This window comes from Syngnathus floridae, chromosome 11, assembly GCF_059516105.1.
Source record: "Syngnathus floridae isolate MCC-2025c chromosome 11, RoL_Sflo_1.0, whole genome shotgun sequence".
Lineage (NCBI taxonomy): Eukaryota > Metazoa > Chordata > Actinopteri > Syngnathiformes > Syngnathidae > Syngnathus > Syngnathus floridae.
Window position 1 is genome coordinate 11906998 of NC_142423.1, and position 19425 is coordinate 11926422.

Here is a 19425-nt window from a genome sequence, read left to right on the forward strand (position 1 = left end):
GTGTAAATGTTGAGTGTAACTTTGTGAATTTTAGCGCCCTCTTTTGGATGGAAATGGGTTTGCCAACTCAGCATTACTTCAGCAAACTAAGACGCGTCATCTTATTTTGGCTGCTTACAAGTTAACCAAAACACGCTTTAGGCACAATTTTAATCATCATTGAACTTAGAGAATGTAAGAAAGTTGCTTTAATGCGTGAGAATACAAACGTATTGCAGTTTTACAAATAACACATGCGTCTATCTTGGGCTATCAAATATGTTTAGAATAACATAGGGGCAAATATGGGGGGGGGGGGGTTAATATGTTAACATGACCCATAGAGCAGCTTGGACGTTGCTGCTGTTGTTGAAAGAGCTTTTGGTTAAGAACATTTCTGTCAGTTAATATAGTGCAACACATGGCCAGTGACCTTTACGTTCTCTACGTTGCACATCAACTGTAGTCTGAAACTCCTGAGTTGTTATTTGAGATCTAGCGCTGAAGGCTCCCAAGGTTACCGAGGGCAGGTTGGCCTGCCTTGCATTCTCTGGCCTACATTCTGGTCACCTCCATGTTTGAAGTCATAGCACAACACCATTCCAAGGACTAGAGGATATCATTTAAATGGGGGTCATTATAATGCAATAAACTAATGTTTGGACGTAGTGAATATTTTTGTGAACAATCTGTTCAACTATTTTCTATATGTCGCCATGCATCCAGCTGGTTTTGCGGTTTCAACCAAACTCAGCCTGGGAATGTTGAGTAAAAAGCAACACGTTCCTCCAAAGGAGGAGCTAGAGTTGCGAACCATTTAAATCAGGCGCATGCGCTGTGTAGTTCATTTGGGACTTAGGTCTTGCACAAGCCAGCCCTTTCTTCATTCTGCTTGCTGCTGCTCGCCGGTGTGTGGTTGCCCCCTCACGTTTGTCATTTTTATTTTTTGTCAATCACCGCTTAGGAAATGAGTGGGGACCATTCCCACAACGAGGACCAGGTAACGCGGAGTACATTTTATGACCCCCCCGTCAATATTCAGCGCGTACATGCCTGCTGGCATTGCATTTGTTTGGTTTGACAGGATAACTTGGCTAACTGTGAATAGTGGATGCTAATGCGCTTTGGCCGAGTGTCTTCTTTAAGTCTTCTCGTTTTGTTAATGGTAATAACGTGTTGACAACTTGTATCCTTCATTTGTTACTGATGACACGGCAGTTATCGCTTAGTCTTCATGTGTTTGGATGCATACTTGAATGGAGTGCCGAAAGGCTGCTGGTAATGTGTGACGTTAGCATCTCGCTCGAGCCGCTAAGCCATATTACCAGCCAGCGTAGCACATTAGCTCACCTAGCTAAGAAGCTAAGATAGTGTCGATTGGCCATCCAGCAAGTTCAAAGTTAGTTAGCCGCCGGCTGGTTAGCTTCTACGAAATGTAACCCTTGTCTGTTTTCTAATATATTTCAGAATGACTGTGGCTCTCGGATAAACGGTAAGCGTGTTTCGATTCTAATATAGATCACGATCAAAATGCCCTTTCTCTCATTTGTACATATCTTCGGTGATACATTACAACATGAGATTAGTTTAGAGCAGAGGACAGAAATGGCGTCCAGAGACTAAGTCCTCTCTTTCACTCACAAGCGTCTATTGTTCAAAAGGGAGGTCTCGCTACAGCTCTTTGAAAAACAATATCGCCACTTGGAATGTCTATTTGGACAGATGTAGAGGAGTTTTATCGATTTCTCGTGTTCTCTGAAGCCGTCGCTCACGTTAACCGGGCGAATTTCCCACCTGAAAGTGAGGGTTTGGGGGTTGAGGACTTAGTCTCTGCGCCATTTTCTTTTTCGGCGCAGCGGCCTGACTACTGCGAGTGCGAGCTGAACCCAAGCTCACCGCCTCTACATGGCCGAGAGGACGCCTCATCTCGCCTCCACAACGCTTCACTCGGGAAAATGATGTGATAGGCGATAGCAACGTTCTTATTTACGACACCCGACACCGTAATTAGTGTTTCCACCACTGGGGGGGTAAAATTTTCATCGCCCAAGAGAAAGTAACTTTTGACAGCGCCATGCTTCGGGCAGCATTTAACTTGACATAAAGTAGCAACTAGGGGTTTTAACCTATACAATTTCAAACCGTTTGGTTTTCATTTTATTGTAAGGCCCCAAGTATAACCAATATGAGGAATGACAAGGTGATTGTATGTCTTGCAAAACTGACACTTGGCACATAATATTTTTTGGGGAGGGGGCAATGACTTGTGTTGTCAATATTTTAATCAATCAAAACCTTGTTAATTAAGATATAAAAACACGTTGAATCCAAGTGCTTCGTTTTAAGGGTGAAGTGTGTACCAAACAATACAATCTAGTAAAAGGATACTCGAAAGACATAATAGGCTACATGACAGAAAATAAGTCTGTAGCCTTCTCTTTAGTTTATATGATAACCACTCAGCTATTACATTGCTCACAATTATTTTGGATAATTCATTTCTGTAGTTCTCCTCGAAAGCAGACTGTAGAATCACACAAAACCTATTTTCTGACAATACTAACCACGCCAGAATTATAATTTGAGTCTTTGGCAATGTCAGTTTAAAATAATGCCATTTGTTGAATAAAAAGATGGGAATGAAAACATGTAATAATACAACAGATTCATCAATTAGTGAAAATAGTTGCTGCCATTTCCACGCAACTTTGAGAATCAGCTTAGACAAAACCATCAGCTATAGCGAGTGTGACCCACTCCTTGCTGTCTGCTCTTATTAATCCACAATAGTAAAAGCACGTCTGCCTCGGTTTATCTTTCTTAACTGAAAAGTAGAGCGAAAGGAGAAAAGTGCTCTTTTGCACGTCGTGACATGTCATCATTTCACATTATCTTAAATATGCCACAGAGGGGCGGGGTTACTGTGAGCTTGTTGTCTCATTGATTTGAAGTGATTACCTTTGTTCACTTGATCCCTGATGGCCCAGTGGTTAGGATGCGGGGCTTTCGCCTCCGCGGCTTGGGTTCGATTCCCGATCAGGGAACCATATGCAGCCATAGCAGCACGTGTCAGTGTCTCCCCATCTAGAAAAAAACAAAAACAATGGGTATTTCGCTGTGGCGACACCTTCGGGGAAAGCCGACCAACTTTTGTTCCCTTGAGAAAATACTTGCCAGAATGAAGCAGGTTTTGTGGTCATACACAACTGATACAATATTGAACCTGCACATCTTAAGGGGATATACAAAAACAAACCTTATTTTGGTTGCCACTGTCCTCACACTGTCCCTTTTTTTTTTTTTTCTTGTAGACTCCCACAGGCATAAGTATAAAGAACACAAACACAAGGACCACAAGAAGGATAAAGAACGGGAGAAACTAAAGCATGGCAATGGGTATAACGTGCTTCTTCCAATTTGCAAAGTGCACACCTCCCTGACTCGGCTGCTGCCCAAATCATTTGGTTCCGCTCAAGCTGACCTCTACATATGTGTTTTTCATTTCTTGGTGCATCAGTGAGCACTCGTCTGACAAAAAACATCGAGATAAGGAGAAGATGAAGCACAAGGATGGAAGCACAGACAAATTTAAAGACAAGCACAAGGAGAAAAAGGTAAGCTCCAAATAACGCATGCTCGGTGGCTGGCATACTACCTAATTATTTTCTTACACACCAAGTAGTTATAATACAACAAGTTTTGAACCAAATGACTTAAGTCACAAACGTGTTTGTCTTTACAGATGAAAATTGTTGATGGTAAAATCAAAAAGGAGAATGGATTCGCCAGGTATGTCTGCTTGGGTTCCGTTTTAAGGGATTCCCTGTGATACGCGGGGCGGCCCATACGTCGACAAACCGTGCGGAGAAATCACAGAATGACGGTCTTGCCGCTTTTTCAGCCCGCCACATGTGAAGTGTGAGCCTGACGATGATTTTTACCACTCGCCGAGACACGACAAGTCTCTAAAGAGAGAGCGGGATGATGATGAAGAGTGAGTGGCCAAGAAACATATTTCAAACACGTCATGTTCGGTCATGTAACTTTTTTCGTGTTCATGTTTCAGTTATGATTTTAAACCCAAGAAAGTAAAGATAGAAAACGACAGGAAGGACAAGAAAAGGAAAGCGATTGAGGCAAGTGAAGTACATGATATGGGGCTCTTTTTTTTCTTTTTAAATCAGTGAAAGACTTTGGTGACTGTCAAGCTATCTCAACTACATTTGAATCGCAGCTTGGGTAGGGCCAACTTGCTTCCTTTTCTCTTCCCTTTTTAGGACGTCAAGCCTAAAAAGACGAATAAAAAAGGAGAAACTGTCGATGGAAAAAAGAAAGCAAAAAAGGAACCAGAAGAGAAGTGGAAATGGTGAGTTAATGTTGTGAGTAGATTTGGTCGCATACTTTTATACGTTGATTATATTTTGCTACTGTTCCCAGGTGGGAAGAGGAGAGATACACGGACGGTGTCAAGTGGAAATTTCTGGAACACAAAGGACCAGTGTTTGCGCCACCGTACGAGCCACTCCCCAGCAAAGTCAACTTCTACTACGATGGTAAGAAACGGACGGCACGTTTTTATAACAGCGCATCCACCTGGCCGGTCACCACATCATTTCATCTTTAAGGTAAGCCGATGAAGCTCAGCCCAGAGGCAGAAGAGGTAGCCACATTCTTTGCCAAAATGCTGGACCATGAGTACACCACAAAGGACATCTTTCGAAAAAACTTTTTCAAAGATTGGCGCAAAGTAGGTGGAAAAAGAAATCAAGTCATTTAGCACCTTGTTTCTCCAATTTTTCTAAATTAATTGAATGATTTTTTTTCTTCCCTAATTCAGGAAATGACCGCAGATGAAAAGGCTAAGATCTCAGACTTGAAAAAGTGCAACTTCGCTGAGATGTCGGACTACTTCAAGGCTCAGACTGAAGCCAGAAAGGCCATGTCCAAGGAAGAGAAATTGGTAAACACTAACTGTTTGCAAAACCAAAATGTTAACCTTTCCTAACACCATTTTTTTAATTTATTGTACTCACGGCATTGATGGGTGAACTTGTTTTCCCCTTGATAGAAAATAAAGGCGGAGAACGAGCGCCTCTTGCAGGAGTACGGCTTCTGCATCATGGACAACCACAGGGAACGCATTGCTAACTTCCGCATTGAGCCACCCGGTCTGTTCCGTGGTCGCGGGGACCATCCCAAGATGGGCATGCTAAAACGCCGGATCCGACCCAAAGACATCATCATCAACTGCAGCAAGTTAGTGCTTCTCCTCAATGCTGTCGAGCCTTTTTTTGGGCAGCAACACGCTCAAGTGCAGTCACCCTGTACATGTTTCAAGGAATATATGTATTCTCGATTAAAACATGTCAGGGGATTGCACGGTAACGTTCTCAATTTCCTGTATAAATCTAATAATGCACGCAGGGACTCCAAGCACCCGCAGCCTCCTCCAGGCACAAAGTGGAAAGAGGTCCGTCATGATAACAAAGTGACTTGGTTGGTGTCGTGGACTGAGAACATCCAAGGCTCCATCAAGTACATCATGTTGAACCCCAGCTCAAGGATTAAGGTAGGCTACAACCTGAGTTGCATTACCTCGATTGATCATATCAACTCAAATGGTTGGAACTGTGATAAGTTGTTGAGAAAAGTAGAAATCTGAGAACCCCAAGGGAGCTGAACCGTGACTACGACGGAATGGGTCCAAACATTTGAATCGTTTCAAATGTCATAAGTCATTTCTTTGTGGGCAGGGAGAGAAGGACTGGCAAAAGTATGAAACGGCCCGCAGGCTCAAGAAATGCGTGGACCGCATCAGGACGCAATATCGCGACGATTGGAAGTCCAAGGAGATGAGAATTCGACAGAGGGCCGTGGCGCTTTACTTCATTGACAAGGTGAGCTCCAGCGCGGCCTCGTACGAAGCGCTCGGCGGGAATGCGACGTGAACGCCGGCCGGCTTGCTCTCTCTCGTGTGCCGCAGCTGGCTCTGAGAGCTGGAAACGAGAAAGAGGAAGGAGAGACTGCCGACACAGTAGGCTGCTGCTCCCTCAGAGTGGAACACCTCAAACTCTATCCCGAGAACGACGGTCAAGAGTACGTAGTGGAATTTGACTTCCTGGGTAAAGATTCCATCCGATATTACAACAAAGTCCCTGTGGAAAAAAGGGTGAGAGTTGGCACGCCCAAGGAAAAAACTGCCCCAGCAAAAACTTAGGATCATGGCTGTTGTTGTTTCTCTTGCAGGTTTTTAAAAATCTTCAGTTGTTCATGGAAAACAAAGAGCCAGATGACGACTTGTTTGATCGCCTGAATGTAAGTTCCTTGAAGTTCAACCTCACAACACGACCTGAATTAAACTAGCTACATTAGATATTTCAACTCCGCAAAGAGTTTGAACTTGGGGGCGTGTTTGGTTGAGCTCCGACTGGGGCATTGCCACTGTCCCGCTCGTTCAACATAGAGGGATGTATTTGGAATGTTGGCATCTTGATCACGCTGTTCCAATTTCATTTTGGCAGACTTCGATTCTCAACAAGCACCTTCAGGAGCTGATGGACGGTCTGACGGCCAAAGTTTTCCGTACATACAATGCATCAATCACCTTGCAACAACAGCTCAAAGAGCTCACAAATGGTACGCCGTCGTTGGCGAGCCTCACCTGAAAAATTCAAACCACATCCATGACGAGAAAGCATCTGTCTTTGCCACTGACAAATCAACGCTGTTGCTGCTTTGTCTCTAGTGGATGAGAACGTTCCAGCCAAAATCCTGTCCTACAACAGGGCCAACAGAGCTGTGGCCATCCTATGTAACCACCAGAGGGCGCCACCTAAGACGTTTGAGAAGTCCATGCAGAACCTGCAGACTAAGGTGGTTTTGCTTTTTTTTTTGCCTCTAAATTGTCGATCACATGCTCCTGTATCTGTGACAAGAACCTGGAAGCATGAGACCACTCTTACCGAATTGTCTCCTTTTATTGGTCTCAGATCGAAGCTAAAAGGGACCAGCTGTCGGACGCCAAACGAGAGCTGAAGAGCGCCAAGGCCGATGCCAAAGTACGGCGGGATGAAAAATCAAAGAAGTGAGTGGAGTTCAGATGCGCTGCACACGTTTGCTTACGTCAGTCCGGCTCATGTAATGACGGGCGTCGACCGCGCAGGGCCGTGGAGACCAAGAAGAAGGCCGTCCAGAGGATAGAAGAGCAGCTGATGAAGCTGGAAGTGCAGGCCACCGATCGCGAAGAGAACAAGCAAATTGCGCTCGGCACTTCCAAGCTCAACTATCTTGACCCTCGCATCTCTGTGGCTTGGTGAGTGACTTTTTTTGGTTTCCTCACCAAATTGTTCATGTCCAGCCGGCTAATGTTGTTTTCCCTTGTCAGGTGTAAGAAGTGGGGTATTCCCGTTGAGAAGATCTACAACAAAACCCAGCGCGAGAAGTTCGCCTGGGCCATCGACATGGCAGACGAAGACTTTGAATTTTAAATTCCAGGTTGTGGTTTTAACGCTACTTTTTAATCGGATACTTGTTTTTACTATAATGATTTTTTTCTCGATGGACTGACCCGATAAGGTTTTGGCAGGAAAAAAAAAGATGAGGCCACATTTGAGTGGTAGTCTAAACATCTGATCTGCGATCAGGCATCAAGCTGAACTGAGCATCAAGGCAAAGTGCCAGTAGTTGGATGACCCCCCACCCCACCCCTTCACATTTTTCTCCCTGTGACGATGCCTGAACTTTGAACTCTGTGGTCCTATTGCTTGTGTATGAAGCAAAAAAAGAGAGAAAAATGCTTTTTATCATTGTATCTTCATTCACTGTTTTTATTTTAGCCCCTTTGTGTATTATGAATGCATCTATATTTTGATAAAGTCAAATCAAATGAATTCCTTAATACCACCCACAAGCCTTTTGAGGACAAGGACAAATGTGAGTTTGGCGTGTGAGTGAGCGAGCGAGCGAGCGTGCGTATGTTTTAGAGGCCCCCGACCTTAAAAGCTGTCTGTTTTAGGTTGATTATTTTAAACTGGACTATTTAAAATGGTGTTTAGCATGTGGATGTGTGGGAAGTGGGCTAGCTTTTGGGGGTTGGAGGAACACTGCAACCATGTTAACTTTTACTTAAGCAAGCAGAATGTGAATATGTTTTACAGCCTCTCAATCAGGGACTTTTATTTTCAGTGTAAATGTGAATCAGTCATATTGATCCTGTCACTTGCAAGTCCACATCCCCTGAAGCTGCTACTCGGCCCCCTAAAGTCTACATTTGGGTTGAACTTAATTTGTTTTTAAGAAAAAGAAACCCCCTGCCCTGTTACTTGAACTCAATGTATTTAAGTCTGTAAAAGGAAAAGTATTTCTCATTGGAGAAAAGCGTGTGAGGGATATCGACTTTGCCAAAAAATAATCAATCTGTTACGATTATAGCTAGTTGACTGTATAATTGAGGTGAAAGCAATGTAACATTTTAATGTGAATTCATTTTATTCCACTCATGATAGGAAAGTTGATGTAAGTAGTTGTTAAGTCAACATCCTATTCCTGTTTGACCTTTTGTCCTAGCATTTGATCATGTTAAGTTGTATGCTCATCGTAGGTTAAGAAAATAAATAAAACCCCACACATCAAACCATCTCTTTTCTTCCTTGTGTATTCTGTGTGCATTTCAGCAGGTCTCGTCTGTCCTTTGGCGACTTAAAATTATCGACCAATGCTGCTCAACACTCCAAATTCAATTTGTGCATAAAAATAAATATATGGTCATACATGGTCATTTGAAAAAAAGTCTTACCATACATGGGCTTTTTTTATTTTATTTTAAACTATACATGGTAATTTTTTTTAACAAATAAGGCTCACCATACGTGGCCTTTTTTAAAGCCTTACCATACATGGTGTTTTTTTTTTAACTAAAAAAAGCCTTACTATACATCAGGGGTGTCAAACTCATTTTTTTCGCGGGCCGCATTGTAGTCATAGCTTCTTTAGGAGGGCCATTATGACTGTCAACCCAAATAAATGTATGAGCACCTCATATTAAATACAGTCAAAGCTACAAAACTGACAAATAACTCGTTTTCAAATCAAATTGTTTGAAACCCTACCTTGCTTCCAGGGGTGTCGAACTCCAGTCCTCGAGGGCCGCGTTCCAATACGGTTTCCAAGTTACCCTCGTTAAACACACCTGTGTAAAAAGATCAGTTCATTTTCACCTTCTGCAGGAGCCAAACTTTTCCCACAGGTGCACTTAACGAGGGAATCTTGCGGGCCGCGTTCCAATATGTTTTCCAAGTTACCCTCGTTAAACACACCTGAGTGAAAAGATCCGTTCATTTTTACTATACAATTTAATAACTGTAGAGTGATGGCTGTCAAGCGTTTAAGCAGTGAATACTTTCAATAAGTTTCAATTATGTGACATGTGCAGGAAGAAACATGCGCGTTTTAAATCAGTATTCACTTTATAATTAAACACAATAGTATCCACCGATCAAACACACATTTCTTCCACGCAGCAAGGAGGATTTAAGTGAACTTACCGGCTGTCTGTTGAGATCTTTTTTTCTTTTTCGTTCTTTGTATTTGCTTTGCATTCCATGCTGCAGTGAAATTAAAATTTGTGAACTGAACTTTGAACTCGTTCGTTTAGAAAATGCACTTTCCCAACACTGCACTATGGTGAGAGCGTCGTTGTCTACCAAACAAAACAATCCCAAGCCAATCCCATTTTGCCTTGAAGTAGAAAAGAAGAAGAAAAAAGATGGAACCGGGCCGAGTTTCCGTTTTCCGCCAGTTTTAAGCCAGTGTCAATATTTCGCCAGCAGGTGGCGCGCCAAGCAATGCAGAGTCAGTTCAAACGTATCCCGCAGGTTTTTCTGGCATCGTTTCACTCTCACCGCAAGGTGGGCCGTGGAACAAATAACTTAACTCTGCTGATTGGTGAGTATTCAGTTTATTCTGTAAAGATTCAGAGAAAGTGTAGAAAGGATGATACAACAGTGCTTTATGATCAGGCTATTTCATAAAAGTTCTTTTTTTTTTTTTGTAAGCGATCATTACACCGTAAGTCCAGATTTTATTTATCTCAAACCAAAATAAATTTGTAACATTCGACACAAGTGCATACACTGCTGGTAGGAGATGAACCTCCAATTTCACTTTGGATGGTATAGCACCGTTCTTAGCTATTAGCAGCTTGACAAGGATGCAGCTTAATAGGATATCCATGTAGTGACTGTATGTTTATATAAACAAGAAAATTCCGAAGAGAATTTCTCCCCATTTGGCTCTCTAGCTAGCTCCAGATCTCACTCTGTCAGTGTCAAAAGATCCAATTGGTAATTTAGCTTCCAAAAGACAATTGGCCAGTCACAAGATTTGATACAATATTACAGTTACAGCTCATATTAAAACATCTCCAAAGTGTACAGAAAGCAGCACACGATTTTTCACAGATAGAGACCAACAGCGATCCTTGATGCACTGGCTTTTTTTTTTTTTTTTTTTTTCCCCCCTCTCTGCTTTTTTTTTTTTCTTGAATTTTTACAGAAAGCGCAGTAGCTGGAAAGCGAGCTGATGCGACAAACAGGCCATAAACACATAGACAGAGCTGAGTAAGGCAACGTTAGCGTGACAGGCTTGTCTCTGTTCAGCTTGCAAGGGCTTTGTAGGTTATTGATCGGGGCAAAGCTGTCAATACCTTTGCAGTGGGGCAGTGGGATTTTGAGCATTGCTGTCTTCATTAGTGCATTGTTATAGTCTCTTGCGTGTAGCCGAACCACAAAGTGATCACCAACATTGATACAGGTCTAAATAAAACATGTTTGATTGCATCTGGACTTACAGTGACTAGAAAAGTAAAGAGAATCGGAACAAAAAAGCAAAAAAAAAACGTAAAAGTCAAGGCAGTGCTGAAGTACTGGTTGCTAAAAAAGTAAAAAATATCACAAAGCCAACAATAACATTTCTTTGACACATCTTTTGTCCATTCAGTCAGTACAACCCCGTTTTTATAGTGCAGTTTCGATCATATACTGTATATAGATTTCCGGCGCTGACCCCAAAACATTATCTCTCGGCCTTATCCCGTCCTATTTTTGTTCATTCAAGTCAGTTTTCCAGTCAGTGTGCGTCTTCTCTTTCTTTTCTTTGATCCCTCACACTGACCTCATTGTGCACCCTCCCCACACGACCACAAAGAAGCATGAAAGGCTGAAACATCACAGGACTGAAGAAGGTGAGAAGTTCTTTCTTCTGACATGGGAGGAAGTGATGGCAGATGGAGGAGGAGGAAGAGGATGGGAGAAGGAGAAGGAGGAGGGGGGTGGGGGGTATTCACAGTTACAGTCAGAGTCTTACGGTCCAGCTACAATCACATTTGCTGTCATTACAAACACTCATTTCGGGAGCGAACCAGCCTTGTACGCCGGCGACTTCATCACACCTCCAGCAGCTCCATCCTCAGGCGATCCCTAAACAGGAGCAAACAAACAGGTGAGGCTCTGATCCCGAGGTTAGGAGCGTGTCACCCCACTGCACACAATTGTTATGATTTATTCACACGTATTAGCACGCACTCTCAAATCTATAATTCAATGGGCTAGACTTCTGCGTAACCTAAAAATAGCTTTTTTTTTTTAGCTCAGACCCTTGATTGGCCCGATGTAGCATGACTGAATGACTAGAGGAATCCGTACGACTCAAACAAGGTGTGTTATTGCTCTATCTATAGGATGGATGGATGGATGGATGGATGGATGGATGGATGGATGGATGGATGGATGGATGGATGGATGGATGGATGGATGGATGGATGGATGGATGGATGGATGGATGGATGGATGGATGGATGGATGGATGGATGGATGGATGGATGGATGGATGGATGGATGGATGGATGGATGGATGGATGGATGGATGGATGGATGGATGGATGGATGGATGGATGTTGTCAATGAGTAATTTATATAATTTTGTATTTTGCATTTTGTTGGACTGACCTGGTCTGATTGGCATCATTGGGTTGTTCAATAATTGGCTGAGTGGCAGTTAGCTGCTGCTGCTGCTGTTGCTGCTGCTGCTGCTGACGGTCTCTTTCCGGCCAGGCGTCCTTCAAGACTCCCGGCTGTGCGGACGTCTCAGCTCTGATGAGCTCGCCGCTTCCCTCGGCCGCCATCAGCGCGTGCAGCGGCGAGTTGAAATCCTGCCATCGAAGCCGCTGGTCAGTGTTTATTTCGCCTTCTCCTTGGATGGCTTTGTTCACGTCAAGATGTTTCTGTTTGGCAGCCGTCTGCTGCTTCATCTGCAGCGTGGCTTGGAGGTCTCCCCTGCCGCCGGCCTCCTCCGCATCTACAGCCGGCTGCAGATAGCTCTCCAGCCACTTGAGCTGCCCGTTCTTGTGACTGTAGCGGCTGTCGCTGAACCAGCGCACCACCTCGGACTTGGGAAGGCCCGTCCGTACGCTCAGCTCCTCGTACTGCTGACTGTTGGGCCAGCGTGCGCTGGAGAAAGCCTGGCGGAGGATGCGCAGCTGCTGGGCGTTCTTGTTGGCCCAGGGGGGTGAGAAGGACCCTTCGGCGATCTCCGACCTGTGTTCTTGATGCGCGGTCTCGGAGGCGCTCTCGCTTTCGTTCATTTTCAGCCTCTTGAAGTTGATTTTGATGGGTTCAATTTTTTGCTCCGAGCGACTTCTGTTTCCGGTAAAATGGTCGTCGTCCTTGATGAGTTGCTGCAAGATTGACATGCCTTTGATGCTTAACTCCCTGCCGCGTTTGCCGTCGTCCGCGGCGGCCGAGCTGCTTTGCGTGATGACGGCGGTGCTGGTGGTGCTTTGAGTCGGGGAAGTGCTGGCGTGATTCAGGTGGGGAGCGCCATCTTTGGCGGCGGGCTGCTCGTTGCTAATACTGCTGTCGCTGCTCTGATTGATGCGCCGCTGCTCGTCCTTCCTCGAGGTGTCGGCCAGCTCTTGAGGACCCATGGCGGCGGCGCTGTTATGATTGTTGTGATTGGTGTTGCTGGTGTTTTCCACGGCGCCGTGACTGTTGAAGCCTTCCGGTGCTAAACTGTTGCGTGTCTTGTCGTTGGGGGTAGTGGCAACATAGTGCAAATCGTTATTGCTAACTTTGGAGGAGCAGGCAGCGAAGCTGGGGATGCCGTCGGCGGGGCTGCTGCTGTTGTTCCCGTTTTTCCAGGAAGCATTCTCAGCACTCGGAGCGCCGCTGGAATAGCCGGCCATGCTGCTGCTGCTACTGCTGCAAGTGCTGCTGCTACTGCTGCTGCGACACGCCGCCTCCGCCCCGTGGCCGCTCTTCTCCGGCTCGCCGGCTTGCTGAATAGTCCTGGGCATCGTCCTGACCAGGGACGGAACCTTCTGAGCGAGAAGCGGAGTGGAGTAGGAGAGCCTCGTCACCTGGGGGTTGCTCGACATGCTGGCCTGCTTGGCGATGGCTCCAATGGGCCTGGCTCTCACTCCGCCATAGGGGACTTCAGCCATGGTGAAGTTTGGTCCTCTGGAACCCGAAGGGGCCGTTACGGTGTGGTGAGTGACAATGTGATTGACATGACGCTGTGTGGCAGCTTGCTTTTGGGGTGCTCTGCCCTGGAACACCGTGTTGAACATCTTCCTCCTGGCCTCTTCTATTTCCTCCGGAGACCAGCTTATGCCCTGCTTGAGTCTTTGGGCGGTGAACCACAGTTTGATTTGCTCTTCGGGGAACTCCGACACCACCGTCAGGTAGCAGAGCTCAGCTTTGGTCGGGTAAGGGAACTTGCCAAAGGATGTCTTTAGAAAGCTGCTGGTGTCCATGGCGGCATCGTAGGTGGGGATGCTGCTGAGGGGGATCATCACCTTTGGAAGGTCTTTATTGGAATCCGAGCAAGGCGGGGAGTACAGGGAGGGAATGTGCTGGTGAAAGACTTGGTTGGACACCGTCGTCGCGGTCACGTGACCGACGGCTGTCCTCGGCATAGCTTGGGCGCCAGAAAGACTGAGAGCCCCGTTTTGGAGTTCAGGCACATTTGTCAGCATGCTGGGCTCTGCATCGGTCCCACTGACTTTCTTCAATACTTCCACGGTGTGAGATACTACAATCTTTTTGTGCTCTCCCTTGGCTCTCGTCATCTTGGCAATGGGGGTTTTGCTGAGGGAGATCCCGGATTCCCGGTAGTGGTCGCCGTTGTCGGTGAAGAGGCTTTGCTCCACTGTGGTGAGGCCGTCCCTCTTGTTGACGCTCAGCGAGGCGGTCGTCGAGCCCTCCATGATCTTCGGATGAGTGTTGGCGTTATGCAGAGCCAGAGCCTCGAAGCGAACGACCGAGACGGCGCAGTTCAGGCAGTAGAAAGTGGGCTGGGCCCGAAAGTCCAGGTGGTAGTTGTGCATGTGATCCAAAAAGTAGTTCAAATCTCTGGACTCGAAAGAGCACGGGGGACAGGCGTACGTGCCTCCTTTCTGCACCTCGCTGCTGCATCCGGATTTGGATGAGTTGTGAGAGACGTGGCCAGACTCTTCTCCGGAGATGCTGAGGATGCCGTCTTCCGGGATCGTGGGTAGGAGTTCTGGCAGCGAGCCCAGGAAAATTTCCTCGCGCACATGTTTGGATTTGGATGGTATCATGCAGGGTACGGTGGATTTCCTCTTGCTGGCCATGGCGTAGCTTTGTGGAGATGGGAAAGTGAGTGATTGATTGTCCGGTCGGATGCAGAGGGCGGGCGGAGTTTCGTGTCATGGATCAGCCACAGTGTTGCTTCATGCTTTCAGCTGCCGCGGGACCCTTGTCCAACTTTAAAAGCTCCCTGGGAACCTGTGAGGGGCAAAACAGACAAATCGCATGAGCCCACCAGTCAGACTTGTGCTAATTGTGCAAAAAGACAAAGTGGGTGACCGAGTCTAAGGACGTGGTGTGCAAACAATGGATGTGTGGAAGCTAACATGAAGTGTAATAAGTGTAGGTGGAAATACAGTGTGAATGTAGGTGGTGTTGCTCCACAATTGCACCACTCGAGTAACACACTTGCAGAGCTTTTTTATTTTTGCTCCAAATAAAACCGGCTTACACGAGCACAATTTGCAACCACAGGTCGACGTAGTAAAGCAGATATATTTTATAGTTCCCGGTTTGAAAAGCTATTGATAGCATCAAAGCACTTATTGATGATTCGAAATAGCCTCGTGTCAGACTTGTCTTTAAAAAAGTGTTTTTGAAATGCATGTGACGATACAAAAACAACAATTAAAAAAGAAGGTGTGAGAGCAAGACACACACATGCACAACGAGGATCATTACCACCTGTCAGTGTTCTGTTGATTTATTTCGATTTTCAAAATACTGTCTTGCTGTCACTTTTCATCAATTAAAAAAAAAAAACACCATGCAAATCAACATCGTGACAATGTCTCATGCTTGCCATATTTGTTGTTTTCCTTGACTGCTGCCTAAGGTTTAACTCTAGCTAATCATTAATGGCATGTGTCCACGGAATTATTTTTAGCAGCGCTTCATAATAGAAACAAAGAAAAGAGTAATTAAACTGTAGGCTCGCACGCCGACTATAGCCAAGGTGCATAGCGAGCAATGTGATTTGCGGGAGGATATTTGTTGCCAGACGCCACCTGGTTCCCACAAGCAAGGAGTTATTATCAGTGAATAAATATTAGCCGCACACTTCCTCAGGGATTTTCAACCTATTGAGTGGGGTGTATTTTCCCCACTCTCTTGATTGATCGTGGGATGTGTATCCCACCTTTCCAGCTGTTTTACATTGTCTGCAGGCAAAAATATACAAAAATATGCACGCTGGCTTTGTCTCTGGAAGCCATGACTTTTCATTTCATTTTTAAGAGGGAAGTTGGCACTGAAAAAGATATACCGGATATTTCGAAACCTGTATACACACACACAGAGAATAATTAAACTACAATTTAAAAATTCCAGCATTCGACTGGGTGTCATCTGAAAGATTATTTAGTTAACTGCTTCCACATTCTTGTGACATGGGAAAAAAATAAAATAAATTTAAAAAATAAAATAAAAATAAATAAAATAAATAAACACACACACACAATATAATATGTATGATAATATGTATATCGAATGGGTGTCATCCTAAAAGAAAAGACTATTTACGCAATATACACTCGACACTTCGTTCCATTTACATCAGCACCATCTGGATATTATATGATATTCTTTCTATTCATGCTTTGTTTTTTTTAAACATTTAATTCTCCTTTATGGCTGTGATTTTAGTTTGCAGTGGTGTACAACTGCCCATAATAAACTTTTATTGTTTGAATTTACATTTGGCTTGACAAATCGGAAAATACGAGAGCGAACATGCATTTACTAATTTTGAAATGGCAAAAAAAGTTTAGAAATACAGCTCGTGTACTAGGTTTTGTGATTGCGCAAGTGTACTTAATGCTGTGTTTTTGTGTGTGCGTGTTATAAATACATTTCTGAATAATTCTGCTGGATCAAATGATCGTGTTGCGCTTTTGCTAAAAAAGCGTGCGTACAACCAAAGCGCACACACACTTTGCACAAAACCATTTGCAAAGCCCTTCTTAAAACACTATGAATTCCTCTCTCCTTTTGTTACTGTATTATAAGATAAAAAAGATACCTCTCATCAAGTCATAATTTTCCAAATTGTAGAAGAAAAAGAAGAAAAACCGAGGGCTACTCTCCTGGTTAGTGTCACTTCGGAGATACAGCTGGCTTTAATCGCCATGTAGGAACGGAAAGTAAAAGGCGTGAAAAAAAAAAAAAGCAAAACAAGAGTAAACGCTCTGGCCCCTGAATGAACTTGTGACACACACAGAACCTCCGATCATATTTCTCTTGTCTCCTTTTCTGGGACTGGAGAATTGTTGACGTGTGGCGAGATGGGGAGAGCGACTTGCGCTCGCTCGCTCGCTCCTGTCGGTTCAAACTCATTGCGCGAGTTGATCGTGACTGAGAGAAACAGATTCAACTTCCATACAGCAAATTGCTAAAATCCGATTTAGTTAGCGCTTAGCACTTATTATGTCGGTTATATGGTTACATATTTCGCAATTTGAAAAAGCGTTCCGCAGACTTTTCTTTTACAGTGGCTGGTAAATTAAAAATGATCCGGAATTAAAACCCTCAAATGACTGCCCAACAGAACTCAATGACGCCAAATAGCTCCTTGTGACTATTCTTTTTTTTATTTTTACATTTTTTATTTTATTTTTACGACTGACAGCTGCTGCTTTTGGACGGGGAATTAAAAAAAAAAAGATTGAAACAAAACAAAACAGTATAAAAAAGTAGGTCACCGGCATCTTATGCAGTAATCCCGGTTCACTGCATCCAGACGCAGGCATGTGCTGTATGTTCTGGTGCCAGACAGGTCATGATACCCTCTGATGGAACACTCAATTAACCCCCGCTAAGGACACAGTGTTTGTTCACTCAACAAAAGATTTACAAGTGTGTTCACGCAGCAGTAGAATGGAGGCATGCACATTTCAAACATCTGTATGAAAGATGCGGCCATGGCTTTGGAGTGTTGACACAAAGTAACATTGAGCACATTTACTGTGGCTAGCAGATTCTTTCAGATTCTAATCAATAAACTCTGGGTTAGAATTTCCCGTTTATGCGGAGTTTCAATTTGTTGTCGGTTTCTGCGTCACTGAACAGGCGTCACTGAGGTCCAATTTGGTTGTCAACAGAAAACACCACGGCACTGTTATGTTTTGGTAGGTCATTTAGAAGCCTGAGAAACAATGGTCTCAAGGTTTGTGACGCACCGTAGGGGATCAGAAAACTACGTTGGCGCAGTTGTCCAAACATAATCACAGTAAGTGTTTGTATGGAAAAAAACAAGGCGAGCGAATTTTCAATGAATGTATATTGAAAGACTTTGATGCTGAGTAGCTGTGCTGTTGTGATTAAACTAATCCACGCCACGGCCATCTTTTTGATCGAAAACAGACTCGGGGTTCACATTAAAAGTGCGTCACTGTTTATTTTGGTGTCTTTCGGGCAACTTTTATATCTTCACTGTGAGAGCATTATTTGATTACAATGATGTCTGGAGCTCTGTCACTCTTTTTTTCGAATGGCCAGAAGTTTGATAAATACGAATCAGTGACTGTGATTGTAGTACAAAAAAAAAGAAGCCGTGAAACGCTGCTAGAGCAAATGCACGGATGGATGAATGGATCGAGAAGGTCATTTTGTAACAATGCAAGAGCAGCTGCGTTAAAAGGAGGCAACAGTCATCGAGGGGGTCGAGTACGCTCTGTATTAAAACCGCCCAGCCCCTCACGGGGAGAACCCGAGACGAGCCGACGGTTTGCATAAAGAATCGAGTCACCTATCCAAAAGAAGGGCCTACTTTATCTGGGAAAGCGTGACTTGAGACACAAAACAAGGGCTTCCCAAAACAGCGGGCCATTCAATGGTGCCCGTGAAAAGGCAGGATTTGTGTTTCGGTGGCAAGTGGACAAAGCTTGGAGTGGCGTTGTCCCCCGCATGGTGTCACATGGCCACGCTGGTGCAAACTTTTTCTCCTGGGCACCCACGCTCACAGAGAGCCTTGTTGCTTAACTGTTACCCACATGCAAAACAACCAAATGGGATTAGATTCCATTCTGGTGCATTTTTTTTTTTACCTTTAATGTGATTTAACGGCAGCATTATGATTTGAAGGACGGCCTGCTTTTATATCGTCCTTTCCACGATCCACTATTATATTTACATGTCATTAATGTCTGATTAGAATCTGCACTTTTATACGGCCGAGTGCTTCTACCTCCGCAAGCAGCACGGGTGCCCTTTCATCACTTCATAAACTGCTGCAGCAATTAGAATATTACAACATGAAAAATCGACGGCGCGCTGCCACCGGAAAGGGAGGCGAGGCTGCAAAGTGGTTGCTAGACATTAAAATTTAATTCAAAACAGCCCACTGATGCAGACACTCCCAGATTGTTGGGTCAGCTACAGTTGACACGAGCAAACAGAGATTTGTGTTTGTGCCTTCATGTGACAGGCGAGCGGCGGCGGCGGGAGGAAGACGAAGCAGGACAAAGGAAGACAAAACTCAGACATCTGGGAGTAAAGCGAGAGGATGAGTGATGATGATGACAGCCGGCGCTCTTTCAATATTCCTCCCTGCTGACACCTCCTAGTTGGACGTCTACACACTCTCACACACTCCCTCCTCACCTCCGCAACATTTAGCGCCTGTGACGCTCTCAAATCTTTCTCTTTGAACCAAATCACTGGCAAGGAGTCTCTTGACGCGACGGAGTTTGCCACAAAAGGAAAAAAGGAGAGAAAACAATCGCTCGCTCTCAAAACATTTGCTTTCTGGTTCATTTGCCTTGACAGTGATCCACGCCTGCATTGTATTTTTGATTTTTTTTTTAAACGGTGTCTAAATGGGGCAAAATGGGAAGAGCCCTGACAG

The 19425-nt window shown here is 44.6% G+C and overlaps 2 protein-coding genes, 1 long non-coding RNA gene and 1 other non-coding gene across 7 annotated transcripts in view; 2 read left to right on the forward strand and 2 right to left on the reverse strand.

Annotated features, from left to right (window-relative positions):
- Window positions 1-843: 843 nt before the first annotated feature.
- Window positions 844-8614, forward strand: top1a (DNA topoisomerase Ia). Its single transcript, XM_088389812.1, has 21 exons — window positions 844-979; window positions 1447-1471; window positions 3291-3375; window positions 3497-3593; window positions 3722-3768; window positions 3881-3973; window positions 4046-4115; window positions 4257-4345; window positions 4417-4532; window positions 4605-4726; window positions 4817-4939; window positions 5048-5235; window positions 5404-5548; window positions 5733-5876; window positions 5963-6148; window positions 6226-6294; window positions 6501-6615; window positions 6725-6852; window positions 6969-7063; window positions 7142-7291; window positions 7364-8614. The coding sequence occupies exons 1-21, from the start codon at window positions 947-949 to the stop codon at window positions 7464-7466; spliced, it is 2223 nt and encodes a 740-aa protein (XP_088245938.1). The 5' UTR covers window positions 844-946; the 3' UTR covers window positions 7467-8614.
- On the reverse strand, window positions 2446-9757 carry LOC148391114 (uncharacterized). Its single transcript, XR_015861312.1, has 3 exons — window positions 9522-9757; window positions 9087-9166; window positions 2446-3063 (listed from the first exon to the last, which is right to left on the reverse strand). It is a non-coding gene; the product is annotated as an uncharacterized LOC148391114 (long non-coding RNA).
- Window positions 2952-3023, forward strand: trnae-uuc (transfer RNA glutamic acid (anticodon UUC)). Its single transcript has one exon. It is a non-coding gene; the product is annotated as a tRNA-Glu (tRNA).
- Window positions 9758-9917: 160 nt separating the features above from the next.
- zhx3a (zinc fingers and homeoboxes 3a) overlaps window positions 9918-19425 on the reverse strand; it is a 39488-nt gene continuing 29980 nt past the window's right edge. For all 4 annotated transcript variants that reach the window (XM_088388945.1, XM_088388947.1, XM_088388946.1 and 1 more), the window contains 2 exons: window positions 11982-14780; window positions 9918-11453 (listed from right to left, as the gene is read on the reverse strand). In XM_088388945.1, coding sequence (XP_088245071.1) covers window positions 11420-11453; window positions 11982-14626 — 2679 coding nt within the window. In that variant the 5' untranslated portion in view covers window positions 14627-14780 and the 3' untranslated portion in view covers window positions 9918-11419. The remainder of the gene's footprint in view (window positions 11454-11981; window positions 14781-19425) is intronic.